This window comes from Centroberyx gerrardi, chromosome 15, assembly GCF_048128805.1.
Source record: "Centroberyx gerrardi isolate f3 chromosome 15, fCenGer3.hap1.cur.20231027, whole genome shotgun sequence".
NCBI lineage: Eukaryota > Metazoa > Chordata > Actinopteri > Beryciformes > Berycidae > Centroberyx > Centroberyx gerrardi.
In genome coordinates this window covers 9,095,315-9,118,320 of record NC_136011.1, presented here as the reverse complement: position 1 = coordinate 9,118,320, position 23,006 = coordinate 9,095,315, and the positions used below count along the sequence as shown (strand labels likewise).

Genomic DNA, 23,006 nt, shown 5'->3' with positions numbered 1-23,006 from the left:
GTGAGCTCGAGGGTCATGAAGCTTTAGGGGCGCATAAGGGGCAATTTGTGTAAAATTGCTTAAGTTGTAGGTGAGAGGTTTTCATCTGACAGCAGAGATACACCTACCCACCCACACTGTATCCTCCATAGGGTTCTCCATCTCCTCCCTCCATAGGGTTAGGTTACCTGACACTTCTGTTGATCACCATTGCTCTCATGCTCATCCACAGCATCCAGTTTATGGTGGTATACAGGCTCCAAGTCATCCAGATTAGATTCAGCTCCATAGCCTGACTGAAATCTAGTTGGCCATTAATTGACTGCAGTAGCTGTTCCCATGTGCATGCCCAGCATCCATCATTAAATTAGTATCATAAATAACATTCTCCTGACAGAGCCCAGCTGTGATTACATGGTGTGACATGTGTAACATCATGGGAGGGGCACTAGTGCTGGGTACGAGCAACAGACCCAGTTGGATTTGTTTTAGCCGTTTTTTGCCAGTGCAAGTGTTGGGTATAAAGTTGGGCCAAGATCCACTGAAAATTCACAAGCAAATTAAATTTTTCTCTGTGAGAAGAGTTCTTAAGACCATGGAGCTAACAAATGTTTTATGGCCATGATGTGATGTTTTGGTGGTGTGATACCTGACTGTTAAACCCAGCAATCAATCACACTCACAGAAGATGGAAGGAACATTTTTTTTACAGCGTTTACAGCTGGTTTCATTGCAGTTGTCCAGAATTGGACATATCATTGCTCTCATTTTCTCTTCCCCCTGTCATACCACAAAGTGAATGGCTATCAGTTGGCATTGTTGGCTAGGGCTTTTCTTGGTGTTTTTTTTCCTCAGTGGCTCTGCTTTTATCTGGACAGACAATGGCTGAAAAGAGAGTAGCAAAGTGGGGAGTGGCTCCCTAATAGTGTTGTATATTATTCTCTAGGCAGATGGTTCTCTCAGCTGGTGTTTATTACTGCAAACCCCCCGCATCCTTAACCCCACTTGTACTGAAATAGAATGCAGTACTTCACTACTGTTTGGATTCGCCAGACCACAGTTACAAGGGTAGGGCTACTTTATGCACTGACAAACATTTGCATGATGTAATCAGCAGTGACGTGGCACAGTGAGTCATAGACTATCTCCAGGTTGTTTGGGGAAAAAGGCACATGTTCCATGCACTCACCAAAGGGCTACAGGTTTTTGCTCAAGAATACAATATTATTGAGGCTGTTTTTTTTACGTGACTGGACCAACTGCTCAGCAGTACTACTAAATCCTTTGTGTTGTCATCTTCTCCTTGACCCTTCAGCTAGTAAGGCAGACAGCTTGGCCTCTGTCTTGTTGCTGGTATAAAACGCTGGCACCAGCAAGCGAACATACTGCAGCATCTGTGTGCCCTCTGTCACACTGCAAGCTTGCAGCCCAACTCTCAACCAGGGCTTATTATGTGTGCCAAATCCTGACAGTCTGTCCACCAGAATACCATGTCCCTCTGGCCCTCGGCCATGCATACAGCAGGCATTCCATGCATGTCATTATGACGCATGTTGCCATTCAGCCAACATGAGCAGCTGAGAAATTCGCCAAACATACTTGGGGCATGGTCCGTTTAATGAATGTATTTTATTTAACCACCTTACTTAATGGGCTGCAAACACACATTCTGAATTTGTATAATTTGACAGCTCAAAGAGATACTGACCTATCTCACTCATGAAATTTGAATCCCTCATCTCCGGTGTAGTGATAAAATGCGAGTTCATTTCCCCTTTTATGGTTGTCACGTTGCTGGTGGATCATGCTATGATCTTATTAGCAGAGCAGAGAAATGGCTCTCTGTCAGCATCATGGGCGGGGCTCGCAGTGTGAGACAGCAATATTGCTAGACAGTGTTGAGCGGCTCCTCTCCTGTCACTCTGTAGAGACTGGCCTGGATAGTCTATAGTGTGAAGGGTCACCTGAAATAGAAGATACCGTCAATTGAAGGGAAGGAAAGTAACAAGAGAGTTGTTGTGACTGTTGGGGTTCAGCCAAGCCAAATCCACTGCGGTCTCAGGTTCTGTTTTAATGAACACAACAGTAAACAAGCACAGCTGCATGTTTGGAAGCCTGTCATGAATATTTCCTTTCATGTGACAGGTGCTGCTGTGGCCTATCTTTACACCTTTCCACAGAATCCCATGGGTGAGCCTACTGTAACAGCCTGTTCCCATTTTTTTTTTTTTTATCTTTACAGGTTTCCCTGAGCTACTTAGAAGATGTCCACCATGGTGTACCCACGGGAAGAGAAGCTTGAGAAGCTGTCTCAGGAGGAGATCATCTCCAACACTAAGCTGGTGATCCAGGGCCTGGAGGCCCTGAAGAACGAGCACAACTCCATCCTCCACAGCCTGCTGGAGACCATCAAGTGCCTAAAGAAGGATGAGGAGGCCAACCTGGTGCATGAGAAGTCCAACCTGCTGCGCAAGTCAGTGGAGATGATTGAACTGGGCCTGGGAGAGGCACAGGTAAGATGGGCTGGTAGTGGTATGGGGAAGACCAAAGGGGACAACGGGGAAATTACTTGAATAGTACTTTAGTTAATCTGAAATGCAGGACTGGCTGAGTCGCAGCTGCCATTATTCTTGAGAAGATGTAGCTTGGTTAAATGAGGCCTGGGTACTTTTTGACACCACAGTGAAATGGTTGCCAGGCTGACACCTACAGGAGCAGCGTTCTTGATAAAAGCTAAAAACAAAATCTGTTCTTATGTAAATTTAAAAAGGGTTGCAAGTATTGATATCAGGATTAGCAGAATTGATTCAGAATTGGGGTGGGGGGATGTTTTTTGTTGTTTTTTTCTCCCACCCCACCCTATGTTATTGTGTTGTGCTTTGGATCACTTGGAGTTGCTGGTTCTTCACAGCTTCCCCATTCTATATTGAGTTTGAATGGTGATCATGATTCACTCAGAATCAGCCCCAGTTTTGTGCTCTCTTGCCTTCCCATCACGAGTCATTCCACCAACCTCGTTTGCCTCTTGGCCCGGTCCTTGCTCCAAGTCCGTAATGCTGAGCGGCCTGTCCCCCTCCCAGGTGATGATGGCCCTGTCCAACCACCTGAACGCGGTGGAGTCGGAGAAGCAGAAGCTGCGCGCCCAGGTCAGGAGGCTTTGCCAGGAGAACCAGTGGCTGCGCGACGAGCTGGCCAACACCCAGCAGAAGCTTCAGAAGAGCGAGCAGAGCGTGGCCCAGCTGGAGGAGGAGAAGAAGCACCTGGAGTTCATGAACCAGCTCAAGAAATACGACGAGGATGTGTCACCCACCGTGAGTACCTTTTGAAACACTCAAGCTCCTTAGTTAGGGGGGATATGAGCACGAACATTGCTACATTTGGATTTTTTTCGGTTTATTTTCTTCTTTTGAGATTTAATATTAAATGGTGACTATTATATATTTTTGTGTGAGATTGTGTTGATTCATTTTGAGGTATTTAATTTCTGCGAGAGTGCTTTTTTTTAATGTATAGAGCTTAGATTGTAGGCCCTCACTGTAACAGGATTCTTTAAAATATGTTGGGTGGTCATTTTTCTTACTCTGCTCGCAGAAGAGCATTATGTCCAATTGATTGGTTTCAGTTTTCATTCATTATTTAGCCTCAGCATTGAAATGGAAATGGCTTGTCAGTTATCATAGGCAGAATTTGATAGAATAACTGCTGTATATTAGAAAATGCCAATACAACTCCTGTGCTATGAGCCCGCTTGGAGAAGTTATGTTTTGCTGAGTGTTGTGTTTGCCTTGATATACTGATTTGACTCGGAAGGACAGCGAACTGGATAGGAAATCCAGGAATCCAGAATTGGGCGATTAACACAGCTGTTGTTTGTGCTGGGAAGGGGAAATGACCTGCATGGTCTTCCAGGAATGAGCCTGCTGGTCGGCTCCTCATTGATTTGGTGGTGGGGATGAATCCCTGCATACTCTGACCTTATTCTTAGTCACAGAAAAGGGCTGTAATGGTCTACATCCACTGACTGCTTAACACAGCAGGAACCAATCCAGCCAATAGCCTTAGGGATCATAGTTCTTGCCCTGGAAGCTGTTTTTCCATTTTTTTAATAGCCTGCCCTTAAGAAAATCTTTTAGTAAATGTGGATGGATCCAGTTTACCCTTAGGGACCCTAAAGGCAATTGTATCTTATGAAGGTGAAATCATAAGTTTATGTTAAAATGAATTTCTCATGTAGAGCGTTGACGATATTGAAATGGTCTAATACTCCCAACTGCTTATATCTAAAAACTGATATTCTCTCATGGATGTAGCTGTTGAGATAATCAGATTGACGTGCTCGTCATGCTTCGTTTTCAGCTCTGGTCTCTGCAGTTGCCATTACCACTGATTGTTTATTTTGGATGTTTCCTGGTGTGATGTTTGTGGTTCCTGCTGTCTGTTAGAGGGTCTAATGGGCTGGTTTGTGACATGCTCTATCAGCAGGAGGAAAAGGATGGAGAAACACCCAAGGACTCTCTGGATGACCTCTTCCCCAATGACGAAGAGGAGCACGGCCCAGGCAGTAAGAACAGCGCTATCCATCAACCCATCCCGACATTATTATACTTAGATTAGATTATACGCAGATAAGCGTGTAGAACCCGATAATATTGCTTTCTGTGCTTTCAGAGTTTCATTCCAAAATGAGATATCCACCATTAGGGGGGAAGAAATAATACACATTCTTCCAAAATGATTGATAGCACATGATTACAACAAAAAATTATGGCACTTTCAAAGGCTAGTTAATTTTTTGTGACAACACATTTAGATACGGGATACATTGTATATTTTTGTTCAACAATGTACTTTAGATAATGTGTTTTTTTTCTCAAAAATGCATAAAAAGCTTATTTTTCAAAAGAACCCTTAACTAGTATTTTAGCCATACAGCAGTAGCAGTGGGTACAAAATGTTCTGACATCGTAGGTCTGGTATCAAGATGACTGTGGGCTGGATCTTCTGGCATCACATCCCTCTCTGAGTAAATTAACCCAACTAGTAAATAAATCCATGTAAACCCGGCCTATTTGGGGAGGCAATGTTGCGTCTAGCCATGTAAACGCTTTCATCTAACTAATCAAATTGTTCACAGAAACCAGAATATTATGAGTATGCAAACGTAGCCAGTGATGTAATCAGGCCAGTGTTTGACTACAAAGCTGACCTTTTCCCCCTACGTGTGGCCTCTCCAACCTACAGTGCAGCACCAGCACAACAGTGCAGCCGTGGCAGCGGCCCAGCAGGGAGGCTATGAGATTCCGGCCCGTCTGAGGACCCTCCACAACCTGGTGATCCAGTACGCCTCCCAGGGCAGGTACGAGGTGGCCGTGCCCCTGTGCAAGCAGGCCCTGGAGGACCTGGAGAAGACCTCTGGACACGACCACCCTGACGTGGCCACCATGCTCAACATCCTGGCCCTGGTCTATAGGTCAGAACACAACAGCCCCCATACTGGAGCTTTAGCTAGTCCATAAAGTGATGTATGGTTTTCCTGTTATTTTTCACTTTTTACTTGCTGCATATTGTCCCCTCTGCTACACAGACTTCTTTGATGATTTGATTAGTGATAAATGCTTTTAAAGTCCCCATGAAATAAACTCCCATTACTTTTACTCCTGGAAAACAGAGTATCTTTAATGGTGACCTCATGCTGCACTAGTAGGCGTAAATATACATTTCTAACTAATAAAACCATCAAGATTTTTTAACACTCCCGCCCCTCCACACTTGGTTTAGACTTTTGAATGATCCCTCACTATGATTCCGCCCCAACATCCTGTTTCAGCAGGAAATCAAATCAAGGAAGTAAAGATGCCATTTCATGGGGTCTTTAAATTTGGCGCCACATTCATCAGGATGTAGATTGTGTGTATGCTCTGATGTTGGCTCTGCCTGTGTTGGACCCTGCAGATTCCTGACATCACGTTGTCTTGTCTCTCCCTCTCTCTTGTGCAGGGATCAGAACAAATACAAAGAGGCCGCCCATCTGCTGAACGATGCTCTGTCCATCCGTGAGAAAACCCTGGGCAAAGACCACCCCGCCGTAAGACTCCAACCGTCGGCATGGCAACCATATCTCCACATGGACACATCCATGTTTAGATAGATCAGATTAGGTGGTTGGTTCATAATCGCTCAAAGACTCTGTCAACTGGGAGGCAATAACCGCACGGTCTGCCTTATTTACTGCCCCACTCAGTGACTCTGTATGGATTTCTTCCTCTATTGGAGTATGGATTTTTGACCAAGTGCTCACAGGCATGAAAGTCATCAATCACTGTTCAATACCCGCTCATACATCTAGCCCTAACCAAATCACAAAATCCATGCAGTTGGAAAACGGCGACCAGTGGGAAGATATGAAGTATTTCTTGACTTCTGTGAAGTCAAGAAAAATCGATTTACAGTGAGGCACCAAGAGATGACCACATTGAGGCAAAAGGAGGCAATTAAAGCACAGTGCTAGTCCAAGCTGCTCTCAGGGCTTTGCAGTCTGCTTCGTATTCTTACTGGTGTCATACCACCTGATCCCCAGACAGAATAATGAAACACCAAGACAGGTTACTGCCATCCCACATATCCCAGGAGACTTTTAGCTTTTTAAAGTGACAGCTAGATTAGACCATATACATTTTTATGATTGTGATAAGTCATCTGACAACAGTAAAAGAAGATCCGCTTTGTGATGCCTAACTACCAAGAATTCAGCACAATAATCTTATCCTACTTTTCTGGTTTCTTCTGTCTCTGTATGTGGTGATCCAGGTTGCTGCGACGCTGAACAACTTGGCCGTGCTGTATGGAAAGAGGGGGAAGTACAAGGAGGCTGAGCCTCTGTGTAAGAGGGCCCTGGAGATCAGAGAAAAGGTAGGCCATGTCCCTGGACTGCACCAGGAGAGCTGTCCACAATACTCTTATCTAGACCTCATTCTCAATGCTAAACCAGTGAACAATTAGCTCATTGTAATAAAGTAATTAACAGTGATTATATTTTCAAAATGTCAGCGGGAGCCACTTTTAAACCAGTTACTATAAAAAGGGAAAAGAGCAAATGATTTTCTTAAATTGTCTGTGAAGTTCCCGCCAGGGGCCGTTCCCGTATCTGCGAGGAATTAAAGGGTTTAATTGAGAGCACAGCCGAAAATGGATAACAGGCGTTGGGGGAGCGAGGCAGGAGATAGATAGGAGAAACAGCGAAGCTTCAGAGCGCAGCATGGTACACTGAACAGAGTCTTTTTGCCTGAAAGCCCCATTCAGTACCCTTTCTATTGATCAGCCAGCCTTTTATTAGATCTTCTCAGCCTTGAGTGCCTCCAGCAGGCAGACATGCTGCTTGATGAAAGCAGCATGGGGAGATGGGAGGTAGAGAGGGGAAGAGATGCATGGAGAAACCAGAGAAACAGAGGCAGAGACACAAACTGAAATGTTGATTAAATTCAAAACAAACAAACTCCTACTGTGTACTATGAGATACTTGAGTGTTTTTGGAGCATCTAGTCAATCACAGCCAAGTGTTCCTGGTCTCTTTATTAATGATCACACTTTGTCCGTGTGTGTGTGTGTTTCCCATCAGGTCCTGGGGAAGGATCACCCAGACGTGGCCAAGCAGCTGAACAACCTGGCTCTGCTGTGTCAGAACCAGGGCAAGTATGAGGAGGTGGAGTACTACTACTGCCGTGCCCTGGAGATCTACGAGTCCAGGCTGGGCCCAGACGACCCCAACGTGGCCAAGACCAAGAACAACCTGGTGAGAGAGGAACTCATCTTACCACCGTATCAGCCTTTAGGGTCCTTTTTTTCCAGTTTGAACCCTCAAACCCTTTCATTTTGATATGAGCCAGTTCATTTTGATAAGAGCTACAGTCTACTGAACTGTACCAAGGTAAACGCAAGAAGAGCGTACATTTATTGAGAGCAGGACTAGTCAGTTGTTCCCATCAGCTTAGTATCTGTGGAGGTGTTCAGCATGTTTTACAGTCACTGTTTTCTGTCTGCAAAGCTTCACCTTGAGTTTTTGTTTATTTTCTTTCAAACTTTTTTTTCTACTGATGTTTTTCAGTATGCCAAACATCATGAAAGGGACAGGATTCTATTCAACATGGGTCCATGTTTATATTTGGTTTGTTAAAAGTCATGAAATGTGAACATGTCTTATTCACTTTCACGGACATTCAGAGAGTCATTCAAGGTGTTTGTGAATTTTTCCTATTGTACTCTTCTCATCTGTATCTTCTCAAAGTCATTACTGCATGAATGTTTGGGAAAAAAAACCTTTCAATTAGCATTGCTTGGTGTGTACCAAGCCAGCAGGGCTTTGTCTGCCGTCATTCTTGCAGCTCGCCAAGGCCTTGCCTTCTGCTCCCATCTTGTCTGACTAATGATTGAGAGGCTGTTTGGAGACAGTAAGGGAGGCACAGCGGTACTCGATCGTTTTTCATGAGCCATACTCGGCAGGAGAAATATGGCGATGGGCCGCCCGTGCTCTCTCGAGGGGCACATTGTGATTCAACAGGCCCATTTGATCCAACACCAAAAAGTGCTTTCTCTCCTTCTCTCTTCTCCAGGCATCCTGCTTTCTCAAACAGGGGAAATACAAGGAGGCTGAGATTCTGTACAAAGAGATTCTGACCCGCGCCCATGAGAAAGAGTTTGGATCCGTCGATGGTAAGAGGTTGTAGCTGGCAGAGCAGCTTATATGGCGGCACATGTCCATTAGTTTCTTATTACATCGCAGCGGGGAGGTTATTGGTACGAACGTCCTTTAACCAAGATGAATATGTTGGCCTAAGAAAAAATGGTGGTGGTATTACAGTGAACTGTCCCTCAAAATATGCAGGAGATAAGATGTTGTGTATTTCATTGTCTTTACTTTCCTCCACCATGGCCTTATACTCCATCTTCTGCTCTGTCTTACACCAGCGAGCAGGGTCAGTGATGGGCACAGGGTTAAAAAGTGGACTATGTTGTAAGCAGGGTGCCCAACTTCACCGTTCAGAGGACTCTCGAAGGATTTTTGAAGAAATAAAGAGTCTATTTACTTGTTTGAAAGATGAACTCTTTTTGCAGTTTCTTCTCTTTTAGGTTAAACTAAGTTATTTGATGGTTTGCCTCCAGGGATTAGATTTGCTGACTTTGAAATGCTGCATTACCACAAAAAAGGAAAGAAAGTGACTTGGCACCATGCTCCGCTCTGAAGCTTATTTAGCAAAAGCAAAAGGGTTTCAGAATATTCTCAAAGCTTTTTTTTTCATGAATCACTTAGCCTATCTTGAGAGTAGTGCTTAGATTTTCTTTTCTTTGTTGTTTTCGACTTGTTGGTTGACTGAAGGATAAGGGAAGCACAGCAACAGTACGCAGCAACATTTTCTGTCCCAATGAATGATGATTATATTATGTTCATGTCTTTTTACTAAACCAGTCATGAGAGTACTTTCAAATTAATATTAAAGTCATTGAACTTTGGAATTTCACATTTGTGGGTTTTAAATGCATAGTCTATTTCATGAATCCACATGCATCAATGAATGGTAATGTTAAATGACTTGTCTTTTACCAATATAAGTTTTCAAGTGCATTGTTAGACATCATAAGCACATTGAAGTGCATTAGAGCATCAGAAAATGGGGTATTACTCTGTTGAGACTTACTAGGTATATTGTCTCTTCAGAAAGTATTCACCTCCCGTCACTTCTTGCTTAGGTTGTTGTCCATCAAAACAATTTCACGGTGCATTTATGTATTTTTTTTTTCTGTCTGAGATCCACACATATTTTATTTTATTGAAGTTGGGGAAGAAATTCCCCAAATTTATATAAAAGTTTAAGAACAATGATCTAATTCTTGAAAATATCCACTCCTTAGGGACATTCTCAGGGGCATACTTTTGCTCAATCAATCTAATTTATGTTATTAACAATTGTAATAAAGGGTTTTTGGCCAGTGTTTGAATAATTCTGTATCCTAACCTACTGTGGTTCTAGCCTGGAAAGAAACATTTCTCATCTAGTGGTGTCGGTGCCTGATGAATCCCAGTATTCACTAGCCACTTCTCCTATTTCACTAGCCAAATAGATAGAAATAATCCAAAAAAGATGGTTACCTACCAAGAAGCAGGCAGGTTTGACAAACTCCCAAAACAAAATTTACCACTATGTGGCCGGAGCCAGGTTTTAATTTGCCTTCTCTATTCCTAGACAGGCGGGTAATATAACTAGCTCGGTGTCGGTTTATTGCATCCAGCTGCCACCAGTCGTTAAACATCAACTGACTGGAACAATAGAGTAATGTCTTTATGTAGTTTTGAAACTCCAGTGCATCTTTTATCCACTTGGATTCATGAGGGCAAGTGGTTAAGCCCTCCTCTAGTCCTGTTGTACTCTGTGCAGAACACCTCTCCTGTCTCTCTGTCTGCAGCTGAAAACAAGCCTATCTGGATGCATGCGGAGGAAAGGGAGGAGATGAGCAAGGTGAGCAGTCCTAGTGCTTGTGTATTCATGCTGATCTCATTCCGATCAAACACTCAGCAAAAAAGCATTGAAAAATGCACGAGTGCCAATGGGGAAAATGGACCAGTTTATCTCACCACCTGAATCGTTTTGGACATATGATTTTATTTCATATGTCCTTCATATACAGAATAAGCCCTAGCGGCAACGATAGTTATATGTAAACACGGCAAGAATGCTGCTGATCCAGTTCAAACCACCACTCCCCTTCACGCGCTTTTCTTCCTGCTCTCCCTTATTTACTTCCAGGGCAAGCACAGAGACAACACTCCGTACGGAGAGTATGGAGGCTGGTACAAGGCCTGCAAAGTCAACAGGTGAGGCAGAGTCCAGAAACATGATATCACAACCTGGTCAGAAATAAAAGCATGTAAAGGGACATGAATTTACTTTTTAAAAAAAATTAATTTTATTACTAGGGCCTTTCAGATTTTCTTTTCATTTCAGACTTTCATTTATTAAATAAAAATCAATCAATCAATATAATTATCAGTGATCGCAATCAATATATTGTGGAAAAGATACATTTATTTTTCTGTAATTTGTCCTCATTTTTCTAGTGCAACTAAATTAGCATGGATTTATAAATCAATATTTTTTTCAATCTGAGAATTAATACCGTTTTAATATGATACTTTAGATCGCAATGCACCACATGTCACATCGATCTGCTTTGACAAAGTCTGTTGTTCCATGTGTGACCTCTTGTGTAAATATTGGTGTGCCCCTGTCTTGTGTGTGTGTGTGTGTGTGTGTGTGTGTGTGTGTGTGTGTGTGCGCAGCCCCACAGTGAACACCACCCTGAGGAACCTGGGTGCCCTGTACCGCCGACAGGGCAAACTAGAGGCCGCCGAGACCCTGGAGGAATGTGCCATGAGGTCTCGCAAGCAGGTCAGCAGCACCTCCACACTCACAAACAACAGCTGGGAATGGCCTTTGCTGCATACAGATAGATTATTAGTTCATTTTGTTGTAAGTTATGGAGTGTGTTCCCCATGCTAGGGCAGTCGATCTCATGATATTTTTTTCCTCTCTCTGCATTGCTTTGGATCCAGAGCAACACAGTAAGTGGTTTCTCTATAACTGATAGCCTCACTAGAGCCTCCACTACTCACTCCTAACATCACTGCCATTTCACAGCCATTTTAATGCGTCTTTGTCTCTGTGATGCTACTGTGCCGATGCTTTCACGCATCAGAAGAGACGGGGAACAAACATCACTTTAATACCTCCATATAATTAAAAATACACCCTCACCGCATCGACTATAATGCTAGCTAATGTCTCCCTCAAAGGTAGCTATGATTATGAAGCGTGTGTGTATTTGTTTGTGTGTGTGTGTTTTACCTCCACCAGGGCATTGACCCAATCCACCAGACACGTGTGGTGGAGATCCTGAAGGATGGAGATGGCGAGAGGCGGAGGAGCAGGGACAGCCTGTCCAACGTTAAGTATGAGAGCGGCTCCGAGACCGGCGAGGAAGTGAGTATGGGCGTGGAGTGGAACGGGGTGAGTACAAATCCACTACAGTTCAGTCTCATGGCCAGCGGCCTCACTGGGGGGGACAGGGTGGCTTTAGTAACATCACCGAGTTTGTGGACTGGTACAGAACGTCCTTAAGTCCTAGCCTCTCAGACTGTGCTGTAAAAGCCTGGATAGGCTAGAGAATGGCTTGTTATGTAACTGAACACTTAGGGTGTGTTCGCACTATTCGATCCTCTTTCAGACTGCCACTGCCTTTTTTTTTACATTAAAGTCTATGGGGAGCAGCCACAAGGCGAAAGAAAAGCAGTCACTTCAGAATTGGTGCTGCACCTCGCCAATTTTTTTTTTTATGAAGAGTGGAGCGCTTTCTGTAGGTGAGAAAATAGCAGCTTTTTAGATAAGTGCACATGATGTGGACTACATTTTCTTATCTGAGCTGACCAATTACAATGAAGAGGACACTGACAGTTTGACTGCAGCCCGGCCCTCCTCTGGCTCCTCTAACTCCATTGCCAGAGCAGGCAGCCTTCTCTTTGCCATGGTCAAACAAAGTACATAAATAACCCAAATCAGTGGCACATGCATGTATCTATCATTTATTATGTAACATAGGTCTATTTTACAATGTAAATGAAATGCTGCACCAGTTGAATATTGTCTGGCATCATCATAGAAATGTTTTCATAAAATGCTGTTGAGGCAGTGTTTTTTTTTAAATTTATTTTTTAACAAAGTGGAATAGTGTGAACACACCCACAGGCTGCTCAGTCCCAGTTCTGGAGTCATATGCATTCAAAGAACTGTACCTGCACCAGTCGATCAACTCGTGCCCTGTCCTTCCCATAAAGGTTAACTGAAAATCCCTTTTGGGAAATGTAAAGCTGATTGAGTGTCTTGGCATGCTGACTTTGTTATTTGACAGCAGCTGAGTTTGCTATGGACTAGATTTTCATGTTTTATCGTTCATTGCTTGTGAATGAAGTCCTAGTGTCTTGTTTTAATAAGTGGTTGCGTTAAATGTTGCTGGTAATGCTTCTACATGAGTGGGGGGGGGGGTTGACAAAAAGGCACAAGCTCATTCTGGGACATCCTGACAACATATTAAATATCCCTTTGCTTTATAGGATTCACAAATATATAGCCTGTTCACATCCCTATTAGGATGTCTTGTTTTGACCATTAAACACAATTCACAGGGATGCCAATATCCTTGATGCTTCTCCCTCAGCGCAGTAAACGGGGGGGTTGACATGTAATGTTTCACCCTGCTGTTTTATCGCCTCATTAGAACGTCCAGTAAGCCTGTGTTTCACCCAGACCAACAATCGTTAGTGTCATTTCACTGCCGGGCTTTTATCTCTGCGCTGCTTGTCTCATTTGGCTGTTGGACCTGTCACCCGCCTCCTTGCTATGAGAGAGCGTTGGAAAGCAAGACATTCTCTTCCAGCAGTTTAAGGGGTTTTATAGCGACCCAGCTCTGAGAAACCCACTGATGAGCCTTAGATAGGCCACAGGGCAGAGATTGTGCCCCCAGAGATGCCTTGTTTGAGTTTGTGCCTATGCCTCTCCTCTCACTAGTGCACCCACGCCCTTCACCGCACCAGCCCAGCCCAAACATGCATGTAGCACTGCCAGCCTGCCAGGCTCACCCTTAACATGCACACTCACGGACACTCATTTGTGTTCACTGTGTTTTCACTTGGGGTGAAATGCACTACCTTGTCTGTTAACCTGTCTGCTGTGTTCTCTGACTGAGAGTAATATTAGGAAGAAAGGTGGGGATTATGTTTGCTGGGTCTTGTGTGATTGCTGAATGAATCCCTTTTCTATTGAAATGTACACACATTTTCATACGCATAGTAGAACTACTCAACACCACCCTAAAACTCAAATGCAATGGCATGTATATTAATGTGAGTATATATGCACCTATCTCTCTTTGGGGCATGTAATGGCATGCGGAGGATTGCTGGGTGTGTGCTCGCTCTTCTCATAAAGGCCATAGCAGTAAAAATTATATTGGCACGATCCAAGGGAGAAATGTGCTCATGACGTTTTCATGCTTCCTGCAGAACTGGACTTTTCTGAGAGCTAGTATGTCACATAACTTTAAGCGTTTAACTAAAAGATTGTTTCGCTTATTCCATCCATCCACTCATTATTCAAAGCTGCAAAAATTAATAACTACCATTATAATTAGTCTCATTCTACCATGGTATCAGTCGGCCTAATGTAGAATATAACATGCACCTGCAAATTACAGTCTTATCTCCTGCTTCGTCATTAGGCTTTGTAGATATCTGTTGACAGATGATGTGATCGGTATCTAGGCTCGACCAGTCACCCATCGCTTTGCCTGTTATGAAACCTAGTCAGAGACAAAGGTCTGTTTTCCATCATGGGGTAAAGCGGGCTCTGCTATGGTGGTCAACGACAATCAAAAATGGACTAGCCAGACATATATCATGTGAAACCTTTCGTTTCAAATTTGTCATTTATCAAGGCATCTGTCCTCTGACACGCTTTGCTCTTGTCATGCATCATTTAGCTGAGAACGTGTCCCAGCTTGGCGCACGGCCGGTCTGATTATAAACCTAATACACCACTGAGACTACTGAAGATGTTTACACACTCACACAGCTAATCTTGACAGTTGACTTTAAAATGATGCCTGGTTAAAGGCATTTGAATACATGCCTACCGTGTATTGATTTACATCTATCATTTACATGGAACTGATTTAAGCAATGCTTTTCAGAAGCTCATTTATTTAGTGTGTAATTAACCAATGGAAGTAGATGGTAAATAACAGTGAAGAGATGTCAGTAGTGCACTGTAAAGCTAGCGTGTCAGCAGTTTTGTGGTTGTCCTATTCAGGTTCATGAATAATATGTCTCTGCGTGTCTGTTTTAAAATGCATGATTTGATTAGTGTATGTGTGTGTGGCTGTGCTTTTGGTATTTGCTATTGGCTAGGTTGCTTCTGTGTATTGCCTATTAGTTTGCATGCTCTCTAAGTGTCATCCTGTGCTTTTTCCTTTTCTGTGTGTCACTAACCGACTTCCTTGTTGATTACTCTTGCCATGACAACCAATCAGCCTATCAATCAAATTTCCTTTCCTCACTCAGTGGATTGTACTCTCCCTCTTGACCTCCCATTTCACATTCCACACAATAAGCTTTTGAGGGTTGATATTGACAAAATAGGCTAGATAATTAGTCATCAATTAAGGTATTTTTATAGTAGCAAAGTGAGATCCTAGGCTAGATTTTATATAGTTTGATCAAGGTTATGTTTTCATCATTTGTCAAATACAAATTTGGGTTTAGGTTTGGGCGTTTTACCCTGCTAGGTTTATGGAAGATTTCCATAGCAATGGAGGAGAATTCAAAATGCTATAGCCTAATTATAGAAATATTATTCACAATGAGGGCCAATGTCACTCAGCCTATCATCAGTGTAATGAGTATATGAGTATGTGCGTTGCAGTGCTGATGCTTGCAGATGTCTTGCGTCTGCAGTGCACAGTCACTGGCTGGGTGCAGCGTGCCAAGTTCATCCTTCCCGGCACCCAGAGAGACAGGGAAAAACGGCTGAGTCACGGTGACTGCAACCACCAACCTACTGCATCGCTGACCTGTTTGGTCGTTGCAGCACAATTCATAAGATGGCCGTAAATTTTCAGACGGAAACATGGCTCTAGTGCTGGATTTTCACATGATTTTTGTACATACGAACCTGCTCTACTGAGGTTTAGAAACCTCAAGCCATAATTGCTAATACAACAGACTTGGCCTAGGAAAGTGGAGAGTGTAGTTTAATGTAGAAAAGGGATCAAGCCTAGATGTACTGCTCATTAGGCACGTAGCGTAGGAAGCACATCCCAAAGCTCTTAATCTTACGATGTGTGCCGTTTGTCTTTTTGTCTGTTTCTCTCTCTCTCTCTCTCTTTTCTCTTTTATCAGGCCTAAGCCATCAAGATTATTCCTCCATCCTTCTCTCCTTCCCCAACACAATAGCAAAGGATGTGTGTTGTCGTTCCCTCTGGCCTTCTCTCTCCCACCAAATGAACAGCTCCTCTACCATTCCCGGTGCCCCCGGCAGAGACTCAGAGAGCCCCTCCTGGTTGTCACCTCTGTCCCCTGTTCAACTGACACCTGCTGGGACGTTTGGTCTTCTCATCTCTGCTCTGCTCTTCCCTTTTCCCCTTTCTTCATCTTCTCTCTCTCTATCCTTTTACTCTCACTAACCTTGTGTCGTCCACCCTGTCGGAAATCGTTCCTTTGCCTCTCTCTTCTCTCTCTCTCTCTCTCTCTGTGTCTCAGTAACGCATTGAAATGTCATTGTGTGTAACCTTTTCCTTCTGAGGAACTCACCCACACTTTTCCTCTCTCCAACACCCATTTGTAATTTTTCACATGTGCTTAGTAGATTTATCTGACTAAACAGGAGCAGTAACATTTGAATTTGAATCTATTGGAAGAAGGCAAAACATAAATGCCGTATGATTTTGAACAAGGAGGATCAGTGTCCCCTGTGACTGCACCCTTTGCTCCACACATCACTCCAAACCACAGTCTGATACGTTGTAGAAAGTTACTGTCACTATAGGCTGAAGTTGTTTGGATATCATAGAAAAAAAAAAAAGGATTTTCACAGTTGCTCTGCATTGGTCTCACTCTGTATTTGTGTTTGTTGCTAGCCTTGAGCACTTGCAGCCTATTCCTAGAACAAGAGAAAGTTGACATAGATGGCCTCAAACTGGCTTCCAACCTGGTGCCTGTATTTAGCCATAGTATCTTTTCTTTGAGAAAGGTGTTTTTTTTTCTTCATTGCTTTGATTTGCTACCTTAAAGTTGCATCTATTTAAATGTATACAAATGCTTGAGATCAAATGCCTAAGCAGTTTTAAAAGGTACTGTATAGTTATAAATGCTTATCACAATAGGTAATAACTTTAACGGCCTAGTTGGGAAGAAATGAGAAGGGAGCATTAGCATTTTTGTTTTTATAAATATATTTCCTATTCAGTTTAATTTTATATGATTTTGTTTACATTTTTTTAAATGCTTTTTATGATTTTATTTTGTGGCTGAATATAAAGGCAATAATGTTTTTCACAGTACCATAGCTGTTGCCTGTCAGGAACGACCAGAAGACGTTGTGCCCCACTGCAGTTAAGCCCATGCTGTTAGCAAATTGCTCTGATCAAAGCAAGCTGTTGTTGCCATGGTAATTTATTTTCGAGTCGCTCTAACTGGCCAGAATGTCCTTGGTGCAGCATTCACACAGGCTGTACATCTGTACACCATGTACAGGTTCGCTTGCATTTACAAAGGGAATTTGCAACAATGGCAAATGCTGAAAAGCTAAAAATGATAGTAGAGACCAACCTGGAGCAGCTAGCACGGATATTGGCCACCTACCTGTTTGAGATTGCAGCATAATAGATTTCAACATACAGTATAATGGACTTTAATGCCCAGAAAATTGCCTTTGACTTATTTGTTGGTGTAGGAGTAGAATAGACAAGCTAGTCTTACAGTTTGATGGAAGTCTGGATTCCACAGTAGTGTTAGTGTGTATTTGTGTGTGTTTTGGTGGTACAAGGCCCACGTTGGCTATGGATACTGTATATTGAACACAGCTTAATGGAGTGTGTTGCCTTTGTCACACAGTTCATTGCAAGTGAACATTGTCATTTTGGTGAAGCTTCTTTTTAGACACCAAAAGTACAGTGCGAGTGTTTCCTCAAGATCAAATGTTATTTCAGATGTTCAACTAACTGAATGTAAAATTACTTTAACATCTTGGAAGTGTAATTGTAGGCTGTATTTATAGATTTGATAAGTGCATTCATTATACGGCTTTCAGTATGCTACTTGCCTTGATTCTCCATTCCTTCCAATGAGTAGGCCTATACTTCTAATGCAACTCTGAACATGAGAATTGATAATGTTCATCACATAATTATGACAATATTGTTGTGTTAGTGGAATGCTGATTATTTATTGAACTGTCTGTTCTTGACATATATAGTGTGACTTCAGTTTCCTTAAGCGGAAGAACCTAAATGGTTAGGTCTATAAACTCTATCTTAGTAAGTAGGACTGCATTATATTTACCATTCTGCATTGTGAAGATTATTGCATCAACACTTGTTGGTATTCTCAAATAAAGTTTTTCATTTGTGAAGTTTGTCTTTTCTCTTCATCAGATTATACACTTCATAAAAACGTCTGTATCTATTTGCAACCAGTGGGAGTTGAGATTCTTCTGACTTGTTCATCTTCAGTGTTGGCTCCAGAGCCACCTGGTGGAACAGTAATGCTGCTTCTTTGGCAGCTGCATTTAAAACTTCAAACATGCAGCTAGTGCCCCCTGCTGGTGATGATGCTAAATTGTGTTATGAAGACCCCACCTCAAACACGGTTTTTACCTTGCTATGCATCATGCCCAGACCAGAGGAAGGCAGACAAGTTATAATTGATGATTGTATGGTTTGTAACTAAAACACACACATTATCCAGAACAGCTGGGTATGTGACAGACAGTAGACTCAAAAGTAACAATGAATGGATGGATGGATAAGTTACCGTAAAACGAATCATACTTAGCACACATACTATGTAGGAACACTTTTGAGTATTATACCTTATGGGATGAACAGAACGGGGCTACAACCATTGGATCATAATAAGAAAGACCTTCATACTATAACTTCCCCTCTTCTGTACAAACCTTACTCACACTTATGGGTCACAATATAAATGATGATGGCCAGTTATTAACAGAAAATGAGATGATTGCTAACATTTCCATGTTATTGTAACATGTCAATGCTGTACAAACATACACAAATCTAGCTAAATATTTCAGGAGCATCTAATTCACACAGCACAATATTTTTTAGTGGTTGAGCCTGTAAGGTCACATAGGTACATATGTCTAATTTATAGGCTCTTTTGTGTGAGTGCTTCAGGATCATGCTGTTTGTGTGCAGCCAACCATTGAATAGGAATTAAATGAATAGGACTGACCTATATGACAAATAATATATAACATGTTGCTGAAGGAAACCATGCATCTGTAAAAGTAAGGTTTTCAGAATTGGGTAAAAAAATAAAAGGTTATTTTCTCATTGACAACCATGTACAGTATTTTTAAAATTATGCAGTGGGTTTGGTAACAGTTGTCAACTCACTCAACACATAAATGGAGTTGTACATTTTCAGTTCAACTAAGAAAAAGAAAAATGCTGCAGTTCTGATTTATTTTTTCCAGAATAGCAGTGATAGTGGATGGGATGGCTGATGAGTGTGTGTGTCTGCAGGATGGCAGTGGAGCGCTGCAGCGCAGCGGCTCTCTGGGGAAGCTGAGGGACGTTTTACGCCGCAGCAGCGAGCTGCTGGTGAAGAAACTGCAGGGCAACGGACCGCCTGAACCTCGCAGCACCAAGTAAGAACTGAAGAAATCCACCATTTGGAAGAAAGTGCCACCTATTCTCACAAAATGATGGATAGCAGACAGTTCAGGCAAATTATTGTACTTTTTGAAGGATTGTGGTTAACTTTGATTGTAGGTAAGTCTGACAACACTTTTCCAGACTGGCTTCTCTATGTTTTAAAGGATGATTAAGTTTAGGTAGTGTTTTCTTTGTTTTTGACAAAACAGATACGTAGCATTTTAGAAATTAACTCTTCAACTACATAAATAAACCTCATGAACTCACCCGGAGTGAAATTCATGCCACCATCACTTTGTACGTGTACAACTGCCTTGGTCACAAATTTGTTCTTACCATTTTCCTTTGCCATTCAACAGCATGAAGCGAGCTGCTTCCTTAAATTACCTGAACAAGACCAGTGACGACCCATTCCAGGTGAGGAACAGTTTGTGGAAAAGTTTGGAGTCTTTTGAAATGGGAAGAAATTCATTTTCTAACTCTTAAAATCCCATCTGCTTTCCTCTCCACATCGTTCCTCGCCGTTCTCTTGTACCTTCGGTATCTTCCTCCTATCTATCTTCTTCTTCTCTCCGTCAGACTCGGGGCAGCGGTAAGTTAAGGGAGAGCCGGGGCCTGAGCTCCAGCACTGTGGATCTGTACAGTGGAAACTGAGCAGCTGGGCAGACGGGGAGCCTCAAGCTGCTGTCACCACTGTCCCAAAGATACTCCCACTCTCCCTCGGCCTGCTCTCTGAGCCACAGTGACAACGGTACCAAAACCAGCACAGCTTCAGCCCCGGATACCCTCCCCACCTCCACCTCCACCCCACACAACCTATCAGCCATCTGAGCATCTGACCCAAAGACATTTTCACTCTCCAATATATATATATAGGTATGATACTGGGGTGTGGCTTTTCAGTTTTTTAAATTAAGGATTTTAGTGTTTTTGGACTTCCATTCATTTCCAGTGAGAGATTACTGTTTTCTGTTCCTGATCATGTTCCTGATATTAGGACCAGCCGCCTCTGTGCCTCATACCTCATCTCTCCCTCCCCCTCATGTATAATCACTGTGACTCCCTGCTTTTACTTATCAATGGAATCTGTTGCCATTAAATGTCAACTGTGCTGGTATATTTCTCCTTTTGTTATGTTGTTTCGCTTGAGATGTTCTGATTCCTGAAAATCCCTTTCGGGTTTTTGTCTTCCTGTGCCATTCGTTGTTTTCATAGTGTCATAGTTTATCTACATGTTAAAAAAGATGCTTTATAGATTTTGCTTTATTTCCCCCCCAAATAGAAATAATTGTTGAGGTTTTGGGGTCGAAATTGCATACTGTAAAGTTGGCACCTGATTATGCTTTGTTAAAAGAAAGTTTTATTTTCATTTTAATAGTTATACATTTGCCTGTTGAGATTTCTTTGAGGATGCAAGGTGTTGGTTAAAGCTTTGGGAAACAGGGTGAAATGTTTATCCTACTGGATTTTGACATGCGATTTAAGTCTGATTGCTTTTTATGGATAATTTTTGTTCATACAATGTTGGGAAAACCATTTGAAATTTAGATAGGCTGCTACTTTATTCTCTCCAGCGTTGAGATCCAAGTGCATGGAACGTGTCATCGCTGCTCTTCCCATTACAGACTGTGTATCGTCTCAGAGCAGCTCATGGTCTCAGAGAGTCGGTTAGATAAGAAAACACAACCATAAGAGAACCTGCTGCAGGAAAACCTTACACCTTTTGAAGTTGTATAAAATGATGAAGCTGGACTGGGCCGCGTAATTCGGCCCGGTCGTCCTGAATGATCTCTGGTGCCATGCAAGACTCGGCTGAAAGCTAAACTGTTGGAAAGTGCAGAGTTTCTTTGTGCTTCAGTCGAGTCTACAGTCTTCAGTTAGAGTTGCCAACCGTGGGCACATCTTCTCAACCTGCTGTTTACAGAGCTTAGGATTTGAATGATACATTTCTAGATGTAAACTATAATGATAGATTTTGCACAATTCTCAGATGGGTCTCTTCTGTCTTTGATTGCATTTTTTTTTTTTCTTTAGAGAAACTACTCAAAACAACTGGAATGTTCTAATTATGTTTGATCGTTCTTGTTTTACATGTGTCATGTTTTTCTTTCCTTCATTCTAATACATGTACAAAATAGGATCTGATCATAAGTTGATAAATCTTGCAATTCCTAATCAGGGATTTTGGGCGACAGAATTGAAGTGAATTTCTTTTGGTTCAGAATCATCAGAGTCATTGTTGGTAAGAATTAATCAAGAGTTTGCATCTATTTGGGTCTGGTTGTCATAAATTCTGCATCTTTTAGTAAATCTTCACCATTTTCCAGTCTTCATTCAAAAATAAAACCAACAATTTTCCTGTTCAGCAGTGTGTCTTTGTTATTTATTCCTATAGTTGAACCTGTATCTCATTACACATCCATAACACTCAATGACTCATTTCACATTGTCAGTCCTGCCTTCACCAGTAAATTGTTCTGTAAAGCCAGAAGAGTCCTGCACTAGTCCTGCTCCCTGTAAACACAGAGTTCCCGTAGTCCTTGAAATTCCTTAAAGGTTTTTCAACATGAATGGTCATGAAAGTACTTGATTTTTTTTTTTAATTAAAAGTAGCACCAAAATTCATCAATATGCTTCAGCTCTCTGTCCTTGGATCAACAATTAACATCCTGAGGGAAACACTATGATGGATATCTGTGTTGATATAGCAGTTTTAAAATGAATGATTTCACCAGGATTTCTTGACAAGATCATAAGTAATGTGTCTAATTCTGACCAAAGTCATGTCTTACCCCAAATGTTACTTTCTTACTTTAAATTTAATGTCCAAGTGAGTGTGGGAACCCCATAAACATTTATAGTGTGCCTTGTCCATACATGATGTGTCTGCCAGAGTTTCCTCCCTGCTGTTAGAAGTCTGCCTGAGGTTTCTACACTCACAGTGGGAGCCTCTCTGGCTGCTTTGAAATTCCCCACTCCCAAGATGCTTCAGTCACACCGAGAGCTGTCAGACTCCCTCTCCCAGGTCTTGGAAGCTGCAGCTGTCGGGGAAGCAAACAGCATGTTGGAGTAGCTGAGTTCATTAGTGCATGAGGCTTGACACCGTGCCCTCCGAAACTTCAAAAGAACAGAGCAGGCAGGTTGTAGCGCCTGTCTTCTGCTGAAGCGCTCCTGCTCCCCCGTAACTGAGGAATTCATAGAGGATGAATGAGGTGAAAGGCTGTCAGGTTTTTGTACCATGTAGTTGGGATTCAGGGGTGCAGGGTGCCAAAGCTGTGATGGTGTTGTGAAGTTTGCAAACAGGTAGATTTTGAGTTCTTTTTTTCTCTCTTGGTTTGCCCCAGTCACAGCAGACCCTTCAGATCATCAGATTACACTGTGCTGGCCCTTTAATCAGTTAGCTGTTAACTACATGCTCACACTGGAACACACTGAGTGACCCAGAGGTAGCAAGGTGCCAGCTGGACCAGCAACATGGCACCAGTCACACACAGAGCCACCAGTGGTGCCAGCAGCCCTTGTGCAGAGCA

The 23,006-nt window shown here is 42.5% G+C and overlaps 1 protein-coding gene across 2 annotated transcripts in view; it reads left to right on the top strand.

The window, feature by feature from the left end:
- klc1b (kinesin light chain 1b) overlaps positions 1–21,822 on the top strand; it is a 28,211-nt gene extending 6,389 nt beyond the window's left edge. The window contains exons 2-16 of one of the 2 annotated variants that reach the window (XM_071922616.2): positions 2,222–2,492; positions 3,060–3,290; positions 4,459–4,540; positions 5,221–5,449; positions 5,977–6,064; positions 6,787–6,888; positions 7,595–7,768; positions 8,586–8,685; positions 10,435–10,487; positions 10,776–10,843; positions 11,309–11,417; positions 11,883–12,035; positions 19,345–19,469; positions 19,836–19,893; positions 20,056–21,822. In XM_071922616.2, coding sequence (XP_071778717.1) covers positions 2,244–2,492; positions 3,060–3,290; positions 4,459–4,540; positions 5,221–5,449; positions 5,977–6,064; positions 6,787–6,888; positions 7,595–7,768; positions 8,586–8,685; positions 10,435–10,487; positions 10,776–10,843; positions 11,309–11,417; positions 11,883–12,035; positions 19,345–19,469; positions 19,836–19,893; positions 20,056–20,130 — 1,896 coding nt within the window. In that variant the 5' untranslated portion in view covers positions 2,222–2,243 and the 3' untranslated portion in view covers positions 20,131–21,822. Of the gene's footprint in view, positions 1–2,221; positions 2,493–3,059; positions 3,291–4,458; positions 4,541–5,220; positions 5,450–5,976; positions 6,065–6,786; positions 6,889–7,594; positions 7,769–8,585; positions 8,686–10,434; positions 10,488–10,775; positions 10,844–11,308; positions 11,418–11,882; positions 12,036–15,976; positions 18,207–19,344; positions 19,470–19,835; positions 19,894–20,055 lie in introns of those variants that run through there. The other variant, XM_071922618.2, reaches the window with a different exon arrangement.
- The last annotated feature ends 1,184 nt before the right edge of the window (positions 21,823–23,006 follow it).